General features: G+C 39.3%; 1 protein-coding gene across 1 annotated transcript in view; it reads right to left on the bottom strand.

The window, feature by feature from the left end:
* Positions 1–20,033, bottom strand: part of LOC126335706 (Down syndrome cell adhesion molecule-like protein Dscam2) — a 326,975-nt gene that overhangs the window by 208,365 nt on the left and 98,577 nt on the right. Inside the window, exons 4-5 of the mRNA XM_049999163.1 lie at positions 13,728–13,895; positions 2,677–2,812 (exon numbers count right to left, since the gene is read on the bottom strand). Of these exons, the coding sequence (XP_049855120.1) occupies positions 2,677–2,812; positions 13,728–13,895 (304 nt within the window). The remainder of the gene's footprint in view (positions 1–2,676; positions 2,813–13,727; positions 13,896–20,033) is intronic.

Below are 20,033 nucleotides of genomic sequence, written 5' to 3'. Positions count from 1 at the left end.
CCAATCATTATTAAATTAAGCAGAGAAAAAAACTGAAGATATGTGCCACTATTGTTGATATTTTTACTGACTCGATTACTTTCATATCTCGGATGCTCTCTCAGAGACAGCGACAGCCACCTGTCAGGAGGTGGCGTGACGTCAGCACTGTCTTTGATATTCGTAACAGGACCGAGATGAGAGTAAAGCATGCTGGCACCATGCGGAGCCATCCAGGTGTGAGAAACGGTAGTTGACAGTTAACTGAGCGACTTGTCTTTCATGACGAGGTTACGTGCAATAGTAAAATCGTCAATAATTAAATGGATAAAGAACGATTTATGATCTACGTTGTGCAGTTTTCATTTATCAGTACTTGAAATTACCACAATTTGGTTAATTTAATTGAGAAAACCGTAATAATTACTGAAGGAATGTTGGGAAAAGAGGTTTCTGAAAGTCTCATGATCGGCCAATTTGTACTGCCGTTCTCTAGAGAGGGAGAGGACCGTTCACAGGAGCAAAAATGACCACTTAGCTCGTTGATTCAGCAGGAGACGGACGTTTTTCAGACTAAGTGAAATGCATAGGCTCTGACTTTGTCAGCTGAAGCTGATGAGTTCAAAAATTTCGTCTGTTGTTTGGCTGGCATACTTATCATATTAGTAGTTCTAATAATTAAGATGATTAAATGTATCACTCACTTTAAAAACATGATTATTTGTTATTGAGTATTATGCACAACGGACATATAGTGTTAATGAGTATAGAGATAACTTTATTTTCAGATTAAATAAAATTATTCCCGGTTTGAGACCGCATTGTCCGTATGTAAAACTACCGACGTTTCGGTCACTGTTACAAGTGTCCTTCTTCAGAGTATTTTTATTGGCTGTGACAATGGCCGCGGAAACATACATCTGTATTTATTTTCAGGTGATGTTCTTGTTCAGGGATGTATCCGAATGGCTAACCTCCAGGGAATCTGCAGTAAGTATTTCAATTTTTGCAATAGCATTTCTCATACTTCAACTGATGACTTACGATATGCAGTATCCCTTTGCCAGACTAGAAACTTTTCACCTATTTCTCATAGCTTAGTGACCATTTTTGTTATGAAACGCAGTTCTTATGGTACATAATTTTTTGTCTCAGAGTACTTTATATGTTTCCACGATAAAATATGTATTGCATGCATCTAACAACTCAAAATTAATACATTTTTCAGTACAAATATATCAATGCTTAAGAATTTTTCCAGAGATTTTTCTCGAAAATTGTTGTTACGATTTATATTTTTTTGTAACGACTACGAAAAATTTTGTTTCGTAAATAGTCCATAACATTATAGATTGAAACAAGAGATGTCCAGCACTTTTTTCCGAATATTTATTAACATCTAAAAATGGTTACCAACTGGTAGTGCTATAAGTACATTAGATCCCTTTGAACTGCCTAGTTTCTTGACGACAATTAAAATTTAAATATGATTTTACGAGGACACCTTACTGCCTGGCCTCCTTCAATTCTCTTCGCAATTATACTATATGAAGGTCAGTACCTAGTCGGTCAGGTCCTAAGGCAGCCCGACTTAAAATCTAAAGAAATGAAGAAAAAAGTCGCCTTTGAAGCTCAGATGTTTGGGCATTGCTAGGTACAAACCGTGTCTGCAATATTAATGTAAGTCGTCCTAGCGTGTAAGCCTTGTACTTGTAAGGTTGTTGACAGAAATCTTGCTGACAGCAATGATTTCTTACTTTGTCTTGTATTCCGCATCGATTAAGGAACAGAAATTTTAAGTGACAAATCCTGAATCGTAATTCATTAATAAAATAAAAAATTTATTTTCAACTAATAATTGCATGAAAATGTAGTATTTATAACAAATTAAAGATTTGATACAAAAATGCAGAACTTCAAATATAAAATAAAATACTTTGTTTTCTAGGGATTGCACAATATTATTGACATGTGTAATTTTGTCATTTAAAGTAAGGAACTTTTCGATTTCTGTATAAAATTTTAAATTATTTTCATATCTAAAGTAATTAACAACAAAATGATGTTATATTTATTTGTGATACACTGTCTAGTTGTTTATAAACATTAAATTTAAAAAAGTAAAATATGGTTAGTATCAGTGTGACTCTAACGAAAACGCTAACCTAAGGCCGATTATGTTAATGCAGCGTATACTTAAACAGTGCCCATAAATCTTCCAATCTTCAGAGACGACTTTTACAGTTATTTTAAGAAGTGTGTTATGCTGCTTTAAGAGTCTGACACCTGGACACTGAGGTCCAAGTTCTTTATGCATGAAGAAAATCGAAGAGGGTCAGTCCTTGAATAAAAGAATAGCAATTAGTGTGCTACATTGGCTCGGTGCAAGTCTTTCAACTGGAAATCCTTTAGTGACTTGAGTGTCGCTAACCTACCCCAGGAATCCTGCGGGGGAAACGGGACCAACAGGTTAACGTGAAATCCGAACCACGTAGCGTTTCTGCAGAATCTTCGCAGCATTGAGAACTGAAGGCTACATTGAAGGTAGAGTGAAAAATTACCGTGGTTCGGTTGGGATTCAGTCACCTGGGCCCTAGTTCACACTAAACCATCAGTGCAGACGGCTCGCGCGTAATGTCCCCCCGGCCATTAAAGCAGCGCAGCAGATGCGGCGCCTTGCGTCGCTCGGTTGCCTACCTTCCAGGCGCGCTGAGTGCGGCGGCTCCGGACAGTCTGTGCCTGGTGCGGCAGCGGTAGGGCCCGGCGTGGCCGTCCTGCTCGCCGGCTTCCCGGATGTGCAGCTCACCCCACGGGAACGCAGAGAAGCGGCCTCCTGCGACAAACCGTACCCCTTCAGCTGCACATGTGCAGTTGGCATGGTTGCGTATGTTCAGGAGTGTCATCAAAATTGAGACTGTAAGGATAGCAGAGATAAGGTTCACAGATTTCATTAGGGAAATTGTAAAGGAATTATGAATTATACAATATGTTGACTGGCATGTACAGTCAGCTGAGTACGGAATGTGAATCGAGAATTTAAAAAAAATGCCGAAAGTAATGAGGAGTAAAAGAAATCAGATTTGCGAATAAACACAACATCAATAACTGGGACCACTATGTAGACAAAGGGGCATAAATCTGCTGCCTTGTACCACTGGCAAAGCAAGGAGGGCATAAAACAGATGGTTAGCGCGAAACCTGTGCACGTGATGTGAAGACAAATGTAAGATTGATACCAAAAATAACCCTTAAACTCAAATGCGGATAGTGATATATTGCAGCTAAAACAAAACACTTCTATATCTTAACTTATGCGGAGGGTCATTTATTACCGCTTCACCTTCCCATACTACTTGTTTCTTGAAGTCGTTGTTCTGCACGTAAGAACATAATGGCTGAGGGCATCTCATGACAAAACGCCATGGCAACTTCATAGACATTGCGTCGGTATTCACTGAGCATCAGAAACAAGACAAGATGCTAGTTGGCTGTTTACTGCCCCAAGATATCCGTGGCCTAGTTTGTCTGCACATTATGATCCGCTTTGCATACGGGAGTGTAGGGCGATATTCTACAGTGCATACAGTGCAACGGAGCATAAAGTCAAACAGCTCATCGAAAAAGCTTGGCATTCCGTGATAGCAGGAACTTCATGTACAGCATATTGCATCCATTCCTCAATATTTCAACGTTTCTGACTGCTTTGAATAGAATGGTGGATTCTTTAAATCTGTTCTACGCAAAAAAAAAAAAAAAAAAAAAAAAAAAAAAAAAAAAAAAAAAAAAAACCAGCAATGTTCTTGGCTAATTTTTATCGTATTTTCAACACATTTATCTACTGGAATATTTCATTTGGATACAAATCTCACTCTTATTTAGACTTAATTTCACGTGAATTTATTGTTCAGATTATCATTTTGGTTGACGTGTTTCCGTTGTTGTAATTAGTTTTCGTTAGGACATTCAAAATCCCAGTTCCCAAGATGCAATATCCTATGATCTAAACAGTATATTTCAAAAAGATGATCCACACCAGCAGAAAGTCTAGCAGTCCCACTTCCCTATATTGTACTTTGAACTTTTTTTTTAGCCATCGGTCTTCTGACTGGTTTTAATGCGGCCCGTCGGGAATTCTTTTCATCCCAACGTAGCAGCTGCGGCTTACGTCCTCAGTTATATGCCGGCTGTATTCCAGTCTTTGGAGAAAAAGAAGCAGCTGTTTGAATATTAAGAGCTCAAAAGAAAAACCAAGCTTAATCAAAGAATGAACAGCTGAAAGGTGGATGAGTAGGTGGAGTATCTATTCAAGGGAGATGAAGTTGAAGGCAATATTGTAGAAATGGAAGATGAGATGGAAGATATAACACGGCGGGAAGAATCTGACAGAGCCCCGAAAGACCTAAATCGAAACAAGGCCGCGGGAATAGACAATATTTCTTCAGAACTACTGATAGCCTTAGGAGAGCCAATCATGACGAAACTCTTCCATCTGGTGTACAAGACGTATGAGACAGGAGAAATACCCTGAGACGTCAAGAAGGATGTAACAATTTCAATTCCAAAGAAAGCACTTTCTGACAACAGTGAATATTGTCGAACTATCAGTATAATACGTCATAGTTGCAATATACTAACGGATTCTTTACAGAAGAATGGGGAAACTGGTGGAACAGGACATCGGAGAACATCAAACTGAATTCCGGAGAAATGTAGGAGCACGTGAGTCAGCATATAACGAATCTTAAAGGTACTTTAAGGGAAGGCGGACATACGTTCGTAGCATTTTTCGACCTAAAGAAACATTTTGAAAATTCGACTGGAATTCTGAAGGTAACAGGGGTAAAATACATGGACTCAAAGTCTATTTACAACTTGCAGAGAAAGCAGGAGGCACCTATGAAAGTCGAGGTGTGTGAAAGGGAAGCGATGGATGAGAATCGAGTGAGACAGGGATGTAACCTTTCCCCCCTGTTATGTACAGTGAGCAAGTAGTAAAGGAATACAAAAAAAAAATTGAAGCAGGAATTAAAGCGAAGGGAGAAGAAATAAAAGCTTTAATGTTTGCCGACAACATTGTAATTCTGTTAGATGCAGCAAAGGACTTTCAAGAACAGTTGAACGGAATGGACAATCTCTTGATCGAAGCACGTAAGATGAACACCAACGAAAGCAAAACAAGAATAATCAAGTATAGTCTAATTAAATTAGGTGACGTTGAGGGAATTAGATTATGAAACGAGACACCAAAAGTAGATGAGTTTTGCTATTTGGAGAGCAAAATAAATTACAATAACCGAAGTAGAGAGGATATTTAGAGTAGACTGATAATTGCAATTAACTCGCTCTGTCTGTCATGGGTTATAATGCTGCCTAGGTAGCAGAATTCCTTAACTTCATCTACTTCGTGATTCCCAATTCTGATGTTAACAGATCCTGTAGCTCATCTTCACTTTCACTGCCGATGTAATGTCATCAGCGAATCTTATCGTTCATATCCTACCACCTTGAATCTTAATCCCTGTCTTGAACCTTTATTTTTTGCGTCGGTGATTCTTCGACATGTACCTGTCTTACACCATTTGCAGTCTGAGCACGTCGTTCTTGGTCTTCTAGTCTCATTGTACCTTTTTGATTCTTTTACAGACTGTATACTAGCCGTCTTTCCAAACAATTTACCATTACTTTTCTCAGAATTTAGAATTTCTTGCACGATTTTACGTTGTCGAACGATTTTTCCAGTTCGACAAATCTTACCGAAGTCTTTTTCTTCAGTCCTGTTTCCATTATCAGTCGCATAGTTAGAATTGACTCTCTAGTGTCTTTACGTTTTCTAAACGCAAACCGATCGTCATGTAACAGATCTTCAGTTGTATTTTCCATTCTTCAGTATATTATTCTCGTCATCAGTTTGGGCGAATGAGCTGTTAAGCAGATTGTGTGATAATAATGGTAGTTGTCGGTTCTTGCTATCTTCGAAATTATGTGGATGATGTTTTTTCCGAAAGGCTGGTGGTATATCGCCAGTCTCATTCATTCTGTACAACTACTTGAACAGTAAATTTGTTGCTATTTCCCATAATGGTTTTAGACGTTGCGATGGAGTGTTATCGATCCCTTCTGCATTATTTGATTTTATATCGTCACAAGCTGTTTTAAATTCTGATACTAATACTGGATCCTCTGTCTCTTTCCTGTCTACTACCATTTCTTCGTCCATCACGTCATCAGTAAGTCCTCCCCCTCTCAGAGGTCTTCAGTGTATTCTTTCCACCTATTTGCTCTCTCCTCTGAATTTAACATTGGAATTCCCGTTGCACTCTTAATGTTACCGCCATTGCTTTTAATTTCACCAAATGATGTTCTGATTTCTCTGAATGCCGAGTCAATCGTTTCGATAATCATTTCTTTTTCTATTTCTTCACATTGTTCATTCACCTACTTTCTGTTTATTTCGTTCCCAAGTGACTTGTGTTTCTGTATTCCTGACTTTCCCTGAACATTTTTGTACGTCCTTTTTTCATCTAACAACTGAAATATTTCTTCTGTTACTCATGGTTTCTTCGTAGTTACCTTCCTCGTACCCAAGTTTTTTTCCCAATTTCCGTGAAGGCCCTTTTTAGAGGTATCCATTCCTTTTCTACTGAAATGCCAACTGAGCTATTCATTATTGTAGTATATGTAGCGTCAAACAACTTGAAGCATTAACACTTCCCTGTCCAATGTATTTCCTCATTTGTCGTTTCTGACTAGTCTCTTAAATTTCGCGACTGCTACGGTAGCAGGTTCGAATCCTGCCTCGGGCATGGATGTGTGTGATGTCCTTAGGTTAGTTAGGTTTAAGTAGTTCTAATTTCTAGGGGACTAATGACCACAGCAGTTGAGTCCCATAGTGCTCAGAGCCATTTGAACCATTTTTTTTGCTTTTTAAAGTATTAAACAATTAATCTTTCTGCTCTCGTATTCCCACCACCAAGCCCATATTCTCCCATAACCCTTTCTTCCACTCTTTCCTCTAGAACCGCGTTCCAATCACCCATGACTGTTAGATTTACATTTCCCTTTACATACTGAATTAGCTATTCAGTATCTCTCCATCTTCTGCTTGTGACGTCGGCATGTATGCCTGAACTACCAGGTACTGTTGTCAGTGTTAGTTTTCTGTCGATTTGAATTATCAGACACTAATCACTTGAAGAAATAATAAGTTCATAAGCAGTGCCATGTATCTAACCACTGTTAGAATCTGGCTTTCGACTATCTACTTTTGTTACTTGGATTTTTCTGTAAAATATGACGTACTGCATGAGTCAGTTATCTCACTAATTTCACGACATTTACCCTAATTTACAATCTGCCCTCATACATGTAAACAAGGAGATCCACATCCATGTAATTTTCTAACTTTCCAACGAGCAGTATTACCTAGAAGTCAAAATCACACTACTTCCGGTAGTTCATCCAAACAGTAAACTCGAACGCAGCCTATTATTAAACATAATGTAGTTTACTAGATGACAGTTTATTCTTACCCTGTTATTGAAGTTGTTGGACGCCACCCAAAATTGGCAGTGCGTAGTTAGGTAAGCCCGTGAATAAATCCCATGTCGGGTGCACTCCCCTTGTTGGAACGCGCCACAATCATTCACGTTTTTAACGCTAAATACGCGTACCGTCAACGCTGATACTTTTTAATGTGAATGTTTAAATTCTTTCGAGCGATTTCAGTACCTCAAATTAATGAACATTTTTACTGAAGACTGTCGTGGCTGATAAGACGGCTAGAATGTCATTGTCGTCAAAACGGGTGACTGTTCGACATGTTGATTCTCATTAGGGACTGAATTACATGAAATACCGAGGTGTAATCCATTATATTAAATTACTATATAATGGCGCTGGTGTGAACTGTGTTTTGTGCTGCAGTACAACAATTAACTTCGACACTGTAATGGCAGGCACTAATAACTTTTCGTAGCAGACAAATTGGTCGTCGTTATTAATAATCAAATGTAGAAAGAAATAAAAGTTTGTGTGAAGGTGGTATCGTGTACATCTTTGAGCAAACACCATCCCGCACTTATTCAGACTTTCAACTCTGTAATGATCAATAACGGTGCTATCGAGAAGATACTCGAGAATCACTACGGTCCCTAACCATAACTGATGGAAATTTTATGTATATTGATTGGTATTCACCTAACTGAAATACATCAGCTTCATGACAAAAAAGAGTTATGCTCTACTTTTAAAAATTTTAATTCGTTTTGTAGTGGGACGTGAAATTGAAGTGTCACCCATCCACCAGTGTCAGCCCAGTTTGCAGATGAATATAAGTTTAATTTAGTGTTTTGTTTATGTGTTTTTTAATATTTGTAATGGTTGTGAATTATCTAAAGTTTAGTATTTATTTTTATGTTTCATGTACGGAGAGGGCGGCGCAACGAACAGAGACAGCATCTTCACTGCCGGGACCAGAGAGAAAATTGCTGGCCACTGTACGTCGCGGGCGACAGCCAAAGAGCAACAGAAGATCCTAAAACCGAGTTGTTGCGTCGTACTTCTAAAAACTGAAAAAATAAGAATCTGTAATGTTTCTACAACAATGACGTCATAGAAAGAAAGTTTAATCATGTTGTAAATGTTCAGTCCTATCCTATCGTGTCAAGGCTTAGGTTCACGTCTATATGTAGTATATAGGAAGATAGTAAACTAGTGTATACTACAAAAGTTTAAATAGCTGTTCCGAGAATTTATTTATGAAGAATTATGTTAAGGAAGAAGTATTACTAATTTATTTGACAAGATTATTAATTTTTGACAACGTTCATCGCGAGTTTGAGTCTTGAAAGTTTATTCAATGTGGTTTTAATATTTATTAAAGCAGATAACTTGCATTAATATAGTTTCTGAGAAGAAACAAACGACATCTAAACTGAAAAAAGTTTGCGCAAACCAATTGGATTGAGTGACGTAATTCTGCGCATACGACTCAAATGATGATGTTTTAATTACAGTTTCCTTCAAGAACCATTCAGCGACCACTTGAAACGTACAAAACTTACGTCGTTACACTACAGTTTCTATAATTAAATAAAGAGTGTTCACAGTTCTACGGAAGAAGTAACATTTCTTACATTTACTAAATAAATATTCGTTTCAATTATTTTTGCGTTAAGAGCGACGGCACCTTGTTTGAAACAATCTGTATTTGATATCATGGAGAAATGTAAAGAATAAAGGCATGTCCCTATTTTGTTTTTGTGTGACAGATATGCAAGCAAAATGCTATCCAGTTTACGAATAGTATTTTATGGAATAATAACGAATAAATCACAATACATTTCTAACATCTGTAATACGAAGACCTGGTGCAGGCTGCTTCATTTTTTGCAATACGTAGAGGTCGCATTGTATGCACTTTTATTTCCGCTATTGCAGTGCTCGTTCTGACTCGTTAGAGATGAAAAAATCACTATGGCCCAGTAATCATAACCATAAATCGCTTGTCCCGACCTAGGTTTGGATGAGATTTGTATATTTTTGCCTGTTTCAGGTGCCTAATGCATCTTCTGACGGAATCCTCTAACAGAAAACGAATACGTATAATAAAGCTTCTTTGCATCATAATCTTCCAATAAAAACGAAAAAGAGGGGATAATGAGACGAGCATACAGCCGTATACATTCAAGGCTAAAGTTATGCAGTAAATAGCTAATCGGCACAATAATGCTAGAAGAAATTTATTGCAAAATTACTAAGCATTGACTTAAAATTACTAGTAACTGTCGATAGAACAACATTACGAACGCCGGCCGTGGTGGCCGTGCAGTTCTAGGCGCTACAGTCTGGAGCCGACCGACCGCTACGGTTGCAGGTTCGAATCCTGCCTCGGACATGGATGTGTATGATGTCCTTAGGTTAGTTAGGTTTCATTAGTTCTAAGTTCTAGGCGACTGATGACCTCAGAAGTTAAGTCTCATAGTGCTCAGAGCCATTTGAACCATTTTAAACACTGCATACTCCTTGTCAAATATCTGTACACAGATCGCCTGAACGGTTCTCTTTAACGTAATTACGACCTGCCGACATGATGGAGGACTGGGCTTTCATCTTGACAAATTCACTTACATTTAGGCGGTAAGTGGCAACATAAAAAAGAGAAATACGTAATGCAGAATGTGCACAGCTGTTGCAAGTAGATTGATGGACAGAGAGACAGCCCAGCAGACAAAAAGGAATAAAAAGCGAACACGGACTATCATATGGATTCGGGTTGAAAGGGATAGGAGCTACAGCCCCGTTGTATAAGTCTTCCTCGGATGGGAACGAAACGCTGCGTGTCTAAGAAATTCGTTTGTGCATGGCATATTATCTCGGATGCTTTTAGTAAGTGCGAGTTGGCACTTTTTGATCATCTCAAATGTAAACACAGAAAGTAGCGGCTTTCGATTAATTCCTTCATAAACTGTGAGGATATATTCTTAACGTACGTTGCGAACACAGTGAACGTAGCGTTGATCGAAATTCAGCGTCTATTCGCATTAGTGAATTCGACAGTAATCATTCGACATTTTGACTTTAATACCAACAAACACAGACGATCCAGCAAGAACAGTTTGTGAGCCATATGGTTTCGCTTTAATTTTAATGTTGTCCACAGAGCTGCACATTGTAAACACTGATCGTTGTCTTCTCACCCTGTAGCGAGGCATTTTGGCTCCGTTCAGTGCAGTTCCCTGTGCAGCAGCCCAACGCAAACTGGCAGGCAGTCGACGTCGGTTGGCCTTGCAAGGTTGAGGCCCTGGTTCTAGATGTAGGCCTTAATATCTTCGGTAGTCATGCTATTGTAATAATATATCTGTCATCGGTGATGTGACTTTGTAGTATCGTAAATAAAGTTTACTCTTTCTAAATTAATCACCCTTCTCCTTTGGCTCCACTCGGAGCGATTACGCAACCATTCCAGCCCAGCTGTGCGTATCACAACGCTGCCCGTATCTCAAAGTTGCCACGGCAGCAGCGTGCTACTAAAACGACTACAGCACGCTTCCGGATAAAGACTTATAAAATTTTGCGTCTCTTAGCCCTTGAGTCATGAGATCGGTATGTCGATTTGAACCAACATTGTAGTGGTTGGTTTTGTATCACATTAATACACTGTGTAGATGTTAAAAAAAATTGGTCGTCTGTTTTTAACCTCTGCCTCATGTGGTGGTAAGCGTCATCTTGTTTCGTTGACCTTACATCGAGAACCAGGGGTTCAAGCATGCAATAGTAAATAAGGCCAACCGACGTTGACTGCCCATCAGTCTGCGTCGGGCTCAAGAACCAACATGCCTCGCTACGGGATGAGAAGACGACGATCATTGTCTACAATGTACAACTCTGTGGACAAAATTAAAATTAAAGCCGAACCATATGGCTCACAAACTGTTCTTGCTGGATACTCTGTATTTGTTGATGGTATCTGGTAAATCATATTATACATTTAGCATGTCTTCTGTGTTGGGAATACGTAATCGACGAAAAATTAATGATGATGAATCTGTGTGTTTGGTGTAAAGGTGGTGACTGTTGTAGTGGTGCCTCGCCACGGTATGGGAAGACGACGGTCAGTGTCTACACAAGTCCTTGGAGAACATTGAAATTAAAGACTAACCATATGGTTCACAAACTGTTTTTGCTGGATCCTCCGTATTTGTTCGTGGCATTTAGATATTTGGGCACATTAATTTCGACTTGAACCAGAACGGTAATGGTTGGTTTTGTGATGCAGTAATACGCTCTGCAGATATAAAGAAAATTGGTGGTTTAGAGAATGTTCTAGTGTTCTGGTGTGTAGCATAAACGTATGTCATAATGTCATTGCACAGGATCCTCATCTATTTTTAAGGACGTGTAATATTTCTTGATATATTGTTTGAAAGTTATAGGATTAGAGAGGTTCAGATTAAGAAAAATATTATGTTCTTAAATGCCTGAGTTTTCTGTAGAAGATGATTACACGTTACTGGACGATTTTGTAATACTACAGTTTCATTATTGGACTGAGTTATTGGACTGAAACATAATTTTACCCCCACCTTAAAGAAAGAAATTTGATAGGGTTCCGTTTCATTTATCTGGTGATATAACCTATTCCGAAACGTGCACATTAAGAGCATTGTTGGTGGGTTGGTTGATACTGGGGGAAAGGACCAAACAGTGGGGTCATCGACCCCTTTGGACTAGGACGGGTGGAGACGAAAGTAGCCGTGCTCAAAGGAACCATCCCGGAATTTGCCTCAAGCGATTTAGGGAAATCCTGGAAAACCTAAATCAGATGGCCCAAACGGGTTTCAACTGTCGCCCTCCCAATGAACGTCTAGTGTGCTAACCACTGCGACACCTCGCTCGGTATGAGCATTGTATCAGAGATGGTGTGTAATTGAATATGCGTAAAGGGATGGTGGTTCTGACATTAGATGGCAGTTAAATGATATTTCGTGTTTCACGAACCTTTGTAGTGTTAATGTATAAGTGGTATCTATAATTGTGCGACAGTGATTGCAAATTTCATCAACGAAAACACACGCTAAGATTCCAAGATGGACTCGACAAATTTTTGTACATTTCTTATGGGAATTAGTGCAAAAATCAGGTCCACATTATCAGATACCAGTAAGGACGGTAATTGCATACATCTTCAACAAACTTCAGCATAATAATGAGTAAAACAGCAGGCGTTAGTGACATCTGTACGACAGAGGATGAGAGACTGACGGACGAATCAAGTAACATTTCATTCACACAGTACTGTCTACACTTTTGGAGATCAAAAAAATCCTGGAGTTGTTTCTGAGGCCGCATGAGGCAGCGTTCTTTTACGTCGTGACTGGACAACGAGACTTTAGTCCTGTACCTTTTGCCGAGAAAACATATCATAAAATATTATTGGATACTGCCACATTGAACGGACGGGAAAATGTAGTGCAATAATTTCAAGATTGTAAGACAAACGACTTTGACATACTATAGTCCAGCATGCCTAAAACGTAACTCAGCAGGTACATGGGTTGGACAGGCTACAACTTGAAACATAATATACAGAAGTCAAATAACGTCTATACTTCTACACATACGCATATTCGCAAACGACACTGTTGGATGGGCGCAGGTGATATCATTAAGAACTTCTTACTAAGTCTAAAGTGGCTGAAGATGGTTAATACCCGGTGCAGAGATTGACAGCACACTCTGAACATAAATAAAAAACGGTTCAAATGGCTCTGAGCACTATGGGACCTAAATTCTGAGGTTTCAGACTGTAGCGCCTAGAACCGCTCGGTCACCCTGGCCAGCCGGGGAGTGGAGAAGCTAATAGCACAATAACACATACAGATCAAAAGAAGGATCAGTTGATAGGGCATATCCGGATGCGCCAAGAGGCAATCAGTTTGGTAACATATGTAAGTGTGGGGGTAACCACTGTAGAGGATGGTCAGTGCTTGACTATGGTACTCAGGTTCGTATGGAAGGAAGCTGTGGTAGTTCCCCAGAGGCAGGGCAGCTTGTACAGGATAGACTAACGTCTACAGCTGCAGTCTACCACTCTTCGGACAGAAAATCACAACATTAACACTTTGCAATTTTTTTGTAATCTTGCAAGTGCGTATTATAACTTTCTAAGAATAACGCAGATTCCTCTACCTTAGGGGACAGAGCATCGCTGCACAATGTATGAACTGTAGCGTCCTTACTGTACGAACCTGAGGCGACGTCTGCGATGAGTTCAGTGGGTGGCTCGCCCCGTAACCAGCCGGTGACGTCGACGAACTCTCGCGCGAAGGCGGGCACGTGGCAGCGCAACACTGCCGTGTTGCCAGTCACCACGAACTCGTCGTGCACCTGCGCCTCGTACCGTTGACCAGAAACTACTGTAAGCACAAACAGAAGCTCAACAGTCTTTACCACGTAAAAATAAACAGCTACGGGCAAATGAATTCTGCAGGTAATTAAATATGCCTTGCAACTGCGGCTGTGGTAGTTGCTACACTATGTTTGCAACACGTGGGAGAGGCGGCACGCAACATCACAGTTGTCTGAAGGCAAGTTTGTTGTTTAAACAGCCTTGCATCAACGTTATTACCTTAATTAAATAATGTACTTTACGTTTAAGAAAGGAGTGGTAAAAAGGTTTTCTAGTAATGGACACAATGTTTACAAATTCAAATATACAGTAAGAATTACTTAGTGCTTTTCCCGTACTAGTACATACAATGTACACTTGCCATTTCAAATGTCTCCATGTTCGTATGAACTGAATTGTGTCTGAGAGCTTTGCTGATATAAAAAAAGACGTTTCAAAATTTTGAATTTATGGTTTTCAACAAGTTTGTGGACTGTGTACTAGAAATCGGTATTTGTTGAAATGTGCGACGATAAACACAAATATTTGAAACTTGTAACAATAACGAAAGTAATAATTTGAATAACAAAAGATTTAAATGAAAAATTCACTACAGTAATTATGATTATGTTTTATTGCTTTATGCAGTGAGTTATTATTTCTGTTTCGCTATGGCATAGCAGTTGTGTTAACTCACTGAGACATTAACTTGTAAGCCTTAAAACGTAGCAGTACGCAAGTGTTTTCCGTAATGGGTAGGTTCAGTTAGATAGGACCATTATGTTACACATGAAAACCATGTTAGGAGAGGTTCGGAATACTGGCTCCAAGTAAAAAGCAAAGAACATTATCATGATTAGTAGCATCGTATATCATTGTGCATATGTCTTTATGACAGTCAAAAGCAGTTGTAAGTTCGGTAGCATCACAGGAAATTACTAATTGTATGCTAGCATAAATTTCATTAGATACAAGGCATCCATGGCAAGCAGCGTCTTTTAGTAATGACTTTTTGTCTGTAACAGTTTTTCATTAATTTTATACTTCATTTTTCTCTTTTACAGAATGCAATCAATAATCTGCACTAAAGTAAGTTTTCACTATAGGTGACATATTCGTCTCGAGAGACTTAGCAACTCTATTAATATTTAAGAGAATTTTTATTACATGATATATTTCGTTCTCTCTGGATCGTCTTCAGATCTAAGACTGAGCTCTGATATGAGGTTCTGAAGACAAATACGGGTTGCTGAAGCAGCTACTTAGTTGTGCTTTGTTTTAGATCCTACGATTATCCAGAATGATCAAAAATGCCATGTATTTAAAAATCAACTGAGACTGAAGAATAAATGAGAATTATTTTAAAATCGGTTTTTCTCATATCTGGGCACCGATGTGCTATCAAGTATAAAAAATACGTAACTGATATATCAGCTATGTACTGTTTTAAAAACAAATTGGAAATCAAAGTCTCCTCATTAGAACTATGATATCTTCCTCTCAGAAAGAAGGGCACTCTGCAGAACTGGTTTCCATGAATAGAGGAATGTAGCATATCTCTAACTCTTTTACTTACGTGAACGACACAGTTGAAAAATGGAAATCGTAGATTCATCCGGAATTTGGAAGGAAAATAACAGTTGCAATAAATATCTCATTTCATAATGATGTACGAGATATAATTTGGCGATCATGAGCCACAAAAGCAGTTTTTATTGTGATAAAGGTAGATAAAACTTTTAGTTTTGAAGATTCTAGAGAAAAAATGCCGGGAGAATTTTAAACGAAATGGTCGCTAAAACAAAATAACTGAAGATAAATTAGAGCTCAAGTAAAATATATATATATGAAATTTGACATTTTGTACGAGACGGATGTCGAGCTATGTAGTTGCTATGTTGTCAGGTGAGTAAATTTGAAAGTATACGCCGAAACATTCATAGTCTCAAAGTCTCATCAGCGTGCACGATAGAAGTTTATCAACCGTCTTACAGTTCCACGTCTTATGCATGGAAGCGTAAGTAGAGTAGGAAAGAAAAACGACAAAACGTGAATTTAGGAGACAGAAATGAAATTTTGGTGCTGAATGACACACTTGGGTGCTCTTTATTTTATATGAAAATAAAGGCCAATGTTGAGAAAAAACTTTAAGTGGAAAGACTTTTGGATAGAATCTGATCAAACAACTTGACAGGGTGCAAATAGGATGTCGGATACAGGTTGCCCCTAGTAACCGTAACTTATGACACAAAAGGGAAAATGGTTTTAAATTGGTATGGTGAACACAATAGGGTCTATCATGGAATAAAAGCGAAAGGGTATAGGAAGAAGTAGATAAAGATAAAGAAGAAGAAGAAGAAATACTGTCGGACCAAAAAGTTCCTAGACTGATTTTATGCTTGAGGCATAAGCAACTTCAGGGCAGTTACTGCGGTGGCAGCTTGAACTAACAACTGTAAGCGAAGTGTGCACGCAGGCAGTCAGTTCTAAGAGGCAGAGCTAAGTCGTGGATGTGTGATCGAATGTGTAAAATGTTGTAGCACAAGTTGCAGTGGAAATAAAGTGTTCAAGACATTTTCTGGAATAGGTTTCAGGAAATACTGCAACCAATCGCCGTTTTTTCTTCATTTTAATTTATTCATGATCGGTTTCGAATCGCCTGGTGATTCATCATCAGATGGTACAATTTAGTGTGGAGTATTGTGGGGGTCGCGTGTTTATATTTTGTAAAGTACGTGAGATTCGCCATCGGTGGAAAAGTGCCTGTTTCACATGACAATTAACGATACTGGAAAGCATACATCATGTTTTGCAGAGCAGTGACTGCCACAAGAGTAAAAACAATGCACGACTTCCACAATGCTCCAACCTAAATTGTACCATCTGATGATAAAACCGGTAACGAATAAATAAAAACTGAAGAAAAAACGGCGATTGGTTGCAGTAATTCCTGAAACCTTTAACAAGACAGACGCAGTGTTCCAAATCCAGAATGGATAAAAGTTTTATTTTACGGAATGTTGGTGTTATCAGTACAAACCTACCACAAAACGAGAGACTGTAGAAATTCACATGAAGGGTCAACGCTTTGAAGACATGACCGAAACTCAAGCCAATGTGCTGTGCGAGTTGCACAATATGCTAATGAACGACTTCACTGAAAATTTCACATGATTACATGAATGTTCTTTACGTCTTACGCAAATGGGGACACTATGCGGAGCACATGAGGCATTAAAACGCTATCTTCTGTTCTCTGTTGTTTTATAAATCCAGTCTTGAAAATTCTTGCATTGATGGGGTACACCAATGCTGAAGGCTTGTAGGGATGGACCACAAATTGTATTCAAAGAGATGTAAGTACTGAAACAAGCTACAAATCGACAATTTTTGCAATCCCTAATGGGTCATTTCGATAAATGTTCGTTCTGAGAGGATTTTATATACCAGGCATACGATTACGCTGTCAGCATGCTTTGATAGTAGATAACGTGACATTGAATTAGAAGTCTTCAACCAACATGTTCAGTAGCTACTATCACGATAAACGCTACTCTATCGTTATATATGGATTGTTTTCAAATGAATCGGTACAGAACGCAGTAGAGTTCCGAGTGACAACAGTGCACTAAGGGACTGAATCAACTATCCACACCCTTAATTATATGTGGCAAGTTGAAATTGTTAGCCACACAAGGACTGAAAACCGATTAATTCCCTTTCGCTGGAATACAGCATGGCGTATACCGCTACACGTCAAGTCCCGCGAGGGTGCGTACGACCCTAGTTACTTGTTACAACTTTCGTTGAATACACATAACCACTAAATCGAGTCGAAACAAAAATAGTTATTCACTGCGCAAAGCGTTACCACATAATCACAATGGGAGTCATAATTTTTTAGGTTAGATATGGCCGCCCCTGGTAACTGAGTGGTCAGCGCGCGAAGGAATGTCTTAACGGCCCGGGTTCGATTCCCAGCTGTGTCGGAGATTTCTCCGTTCAGGGACTGGGTATTGTGTTGTACTTATCATTTCATCCCCATCGACACGCAAGTCGCCGAAGTGGCGTCAACTCGAAAGACTTGCACCAGGCGAGTGGTCTACCCGACGGGATGCCCTAGCCACACGACTTGTCAGTCAACTGTTAACTTGCTGATTGTCCAAAGTGGCAAATATTTACATTTCTACTCGCCTTTCTGTGCAAATTTGATTTCTAGTACACAGTCCAAAAGCCCTTCTGGGTCATCCATTCGAAATTTGTGAGGCATCATTGTTACATCAGCACAGATCTGAAATACAATGCAAATAATGCACACATGGTGTCATTTACTAACGGCGCATGTACGTTATGTGTAATAATGTAGAAGAAACACAAAGTAAATATCATCACAAACAAAATCATTATGGGCAGGGCTGCTATATCTTCCTTTCATTCGAAAATCGTATCTCGATTACCTCAGTTGTTTCCAATCCTGAACACAGCTTTAAAATGCTACACAATTAGTACAATTATTTTACCTCATATTCTCAAATTAATTACATTATTTTTGGAACAATGATTTTATGGAGTAAGGCTCATTATAGTATGTGTTTAAACAGTATGTAGTGCTAGAGATTATAGAAAAGTAACTGATATATTAATCTGTCGTTCACAGAACTAGGTGGTGAATTTATACAGGCGTTTGACCCTCTTTCATTAAGAAGGGTGTTCAAATCTGTACCGCTGGTGCCATCTGAGCACCTTTGTTGGATATTTTCCACTGATCTATACCTGTCGGCCGGGGTGGCCGAGCGGCTCTAGGCGGTACAGTCTGGAACCAGGAAACCGCTACGGTCGCAGGTTCGAATCCAAACATCGGGCATGGATGTTTGTGATGTCCTTAGGTTAGTTAGGTTTAAGTAGTTGTAAGTTCTAGGGGACTGATGACCTCAGGGGTTAAGTCCCATAGTGCTTAGAGCCTCTTTTTGATCCATACCTCCTTGCTGGTTAGGCAACCCTTTCGACACCCCACATATTTCGCTTGGAACCCTTAAAGGCCATTATCGACAGGGTTGCCCGTCAGACCAGTGGATAGGGTAACATTTTTGAAATGCCCAGTAAAGATACATATCTGGCGCCAAGATTGTTGCCGAAACTATGTGGGGTGGGGTGGGGTTGGGGTGAGTATTAGAGAGCTCCTTGACATTTTATTCGTGTATGTAACAATATGAGACTCCATTATGATCAATCCACAAGAAAGCGCGAAAGAAGAGGGCTCAAAAAGCATAAACAGTCACCAGTGTTTCGGATCACATTCCGATTGCGTCGAATGATTTTAAATGGTCCGTATACCAGAGTAGAAATTATGATCGCGCAACACTCCACCTGGGTCAGATCACATTCAGTGGGTTGTAGCCCCACAGTGTTCTTAGAGAAGGGGTGAATCGTGCAGGGGACGTCAGCAGTTAAAGGTTATCAAGAACATTGTTCTGTGACACATAGCACTGTAAACTGTCGTTTTCGACTGCGAAATGTGTGTAAGTGGACACCTCAGGGGAAGAATTGGTTTCTTTGACTCCATTTTTGTCACATACTGAAGCTTTTTCGTGGCTATTCTGAGCGGTGGTGTGAAATGTTTTCCTCGGACACCCATAGCAAAACCGCGAGATTTCAGCATTGAGCGTCGCGGTTCTAACATCCATCGCAAAGGCGTCAAAAAAGGGGAGGTGTGACGACAATCCCATTGTGTGATACATCTACGGTGGCTTTGGGAAGAATTGTGATGAAAGTTGGTGCTAATGTGAGTTATTAATCCATCTTCTACCTCATTAGAACTACTGAGCTCTGACCTTTTTTTCGAATGTTTCGACACGTTACTGTTTAAAGCGTGGCTGATTGCTAGTGTGACGTCGCAGGAGCACCACACTTTTGCACAGTTACATAGGATCGCTGTTGGCCGTTTTGAGCAAAACTTCACAGTGCTGCATACCAAATGGGGGAAAATGACGAGGTTTAAAAAAAATTACCCTTCAATTCTGCGCACTCAAAGTATGTTTCCGCAGTTGTTATCATCTTCAGCAAAACGTTTCCGGATATGATGCCCAAAGAATAGCCTATGAAGTAAAATTACGATGCAGTAATATACTAACAGACTTTTTAATCAGAGTGCATCTACTTTATAGCT

The sequence above is a fragment of the Schistocerca gregaria genome, chromosome 2 (genome assembly GCF_023897955.1).
Source record: "Schistocerca gregaria isolate iqSchGreg1 chromosome 2, iqSchGreg1.2, whole genome shotgun sequence".
Classification (NCBI taxonomy): Eukaryota; Metazoa; Arthropoda; class Insecta; order Orthoptera; family Acrididae; genus Schistocerca; species Schistocerca gregaria.
Note: the sequence above shows the minus strand (reverse complement) of the source record. Positions and strands in the feature narration are given on the sequence as shown.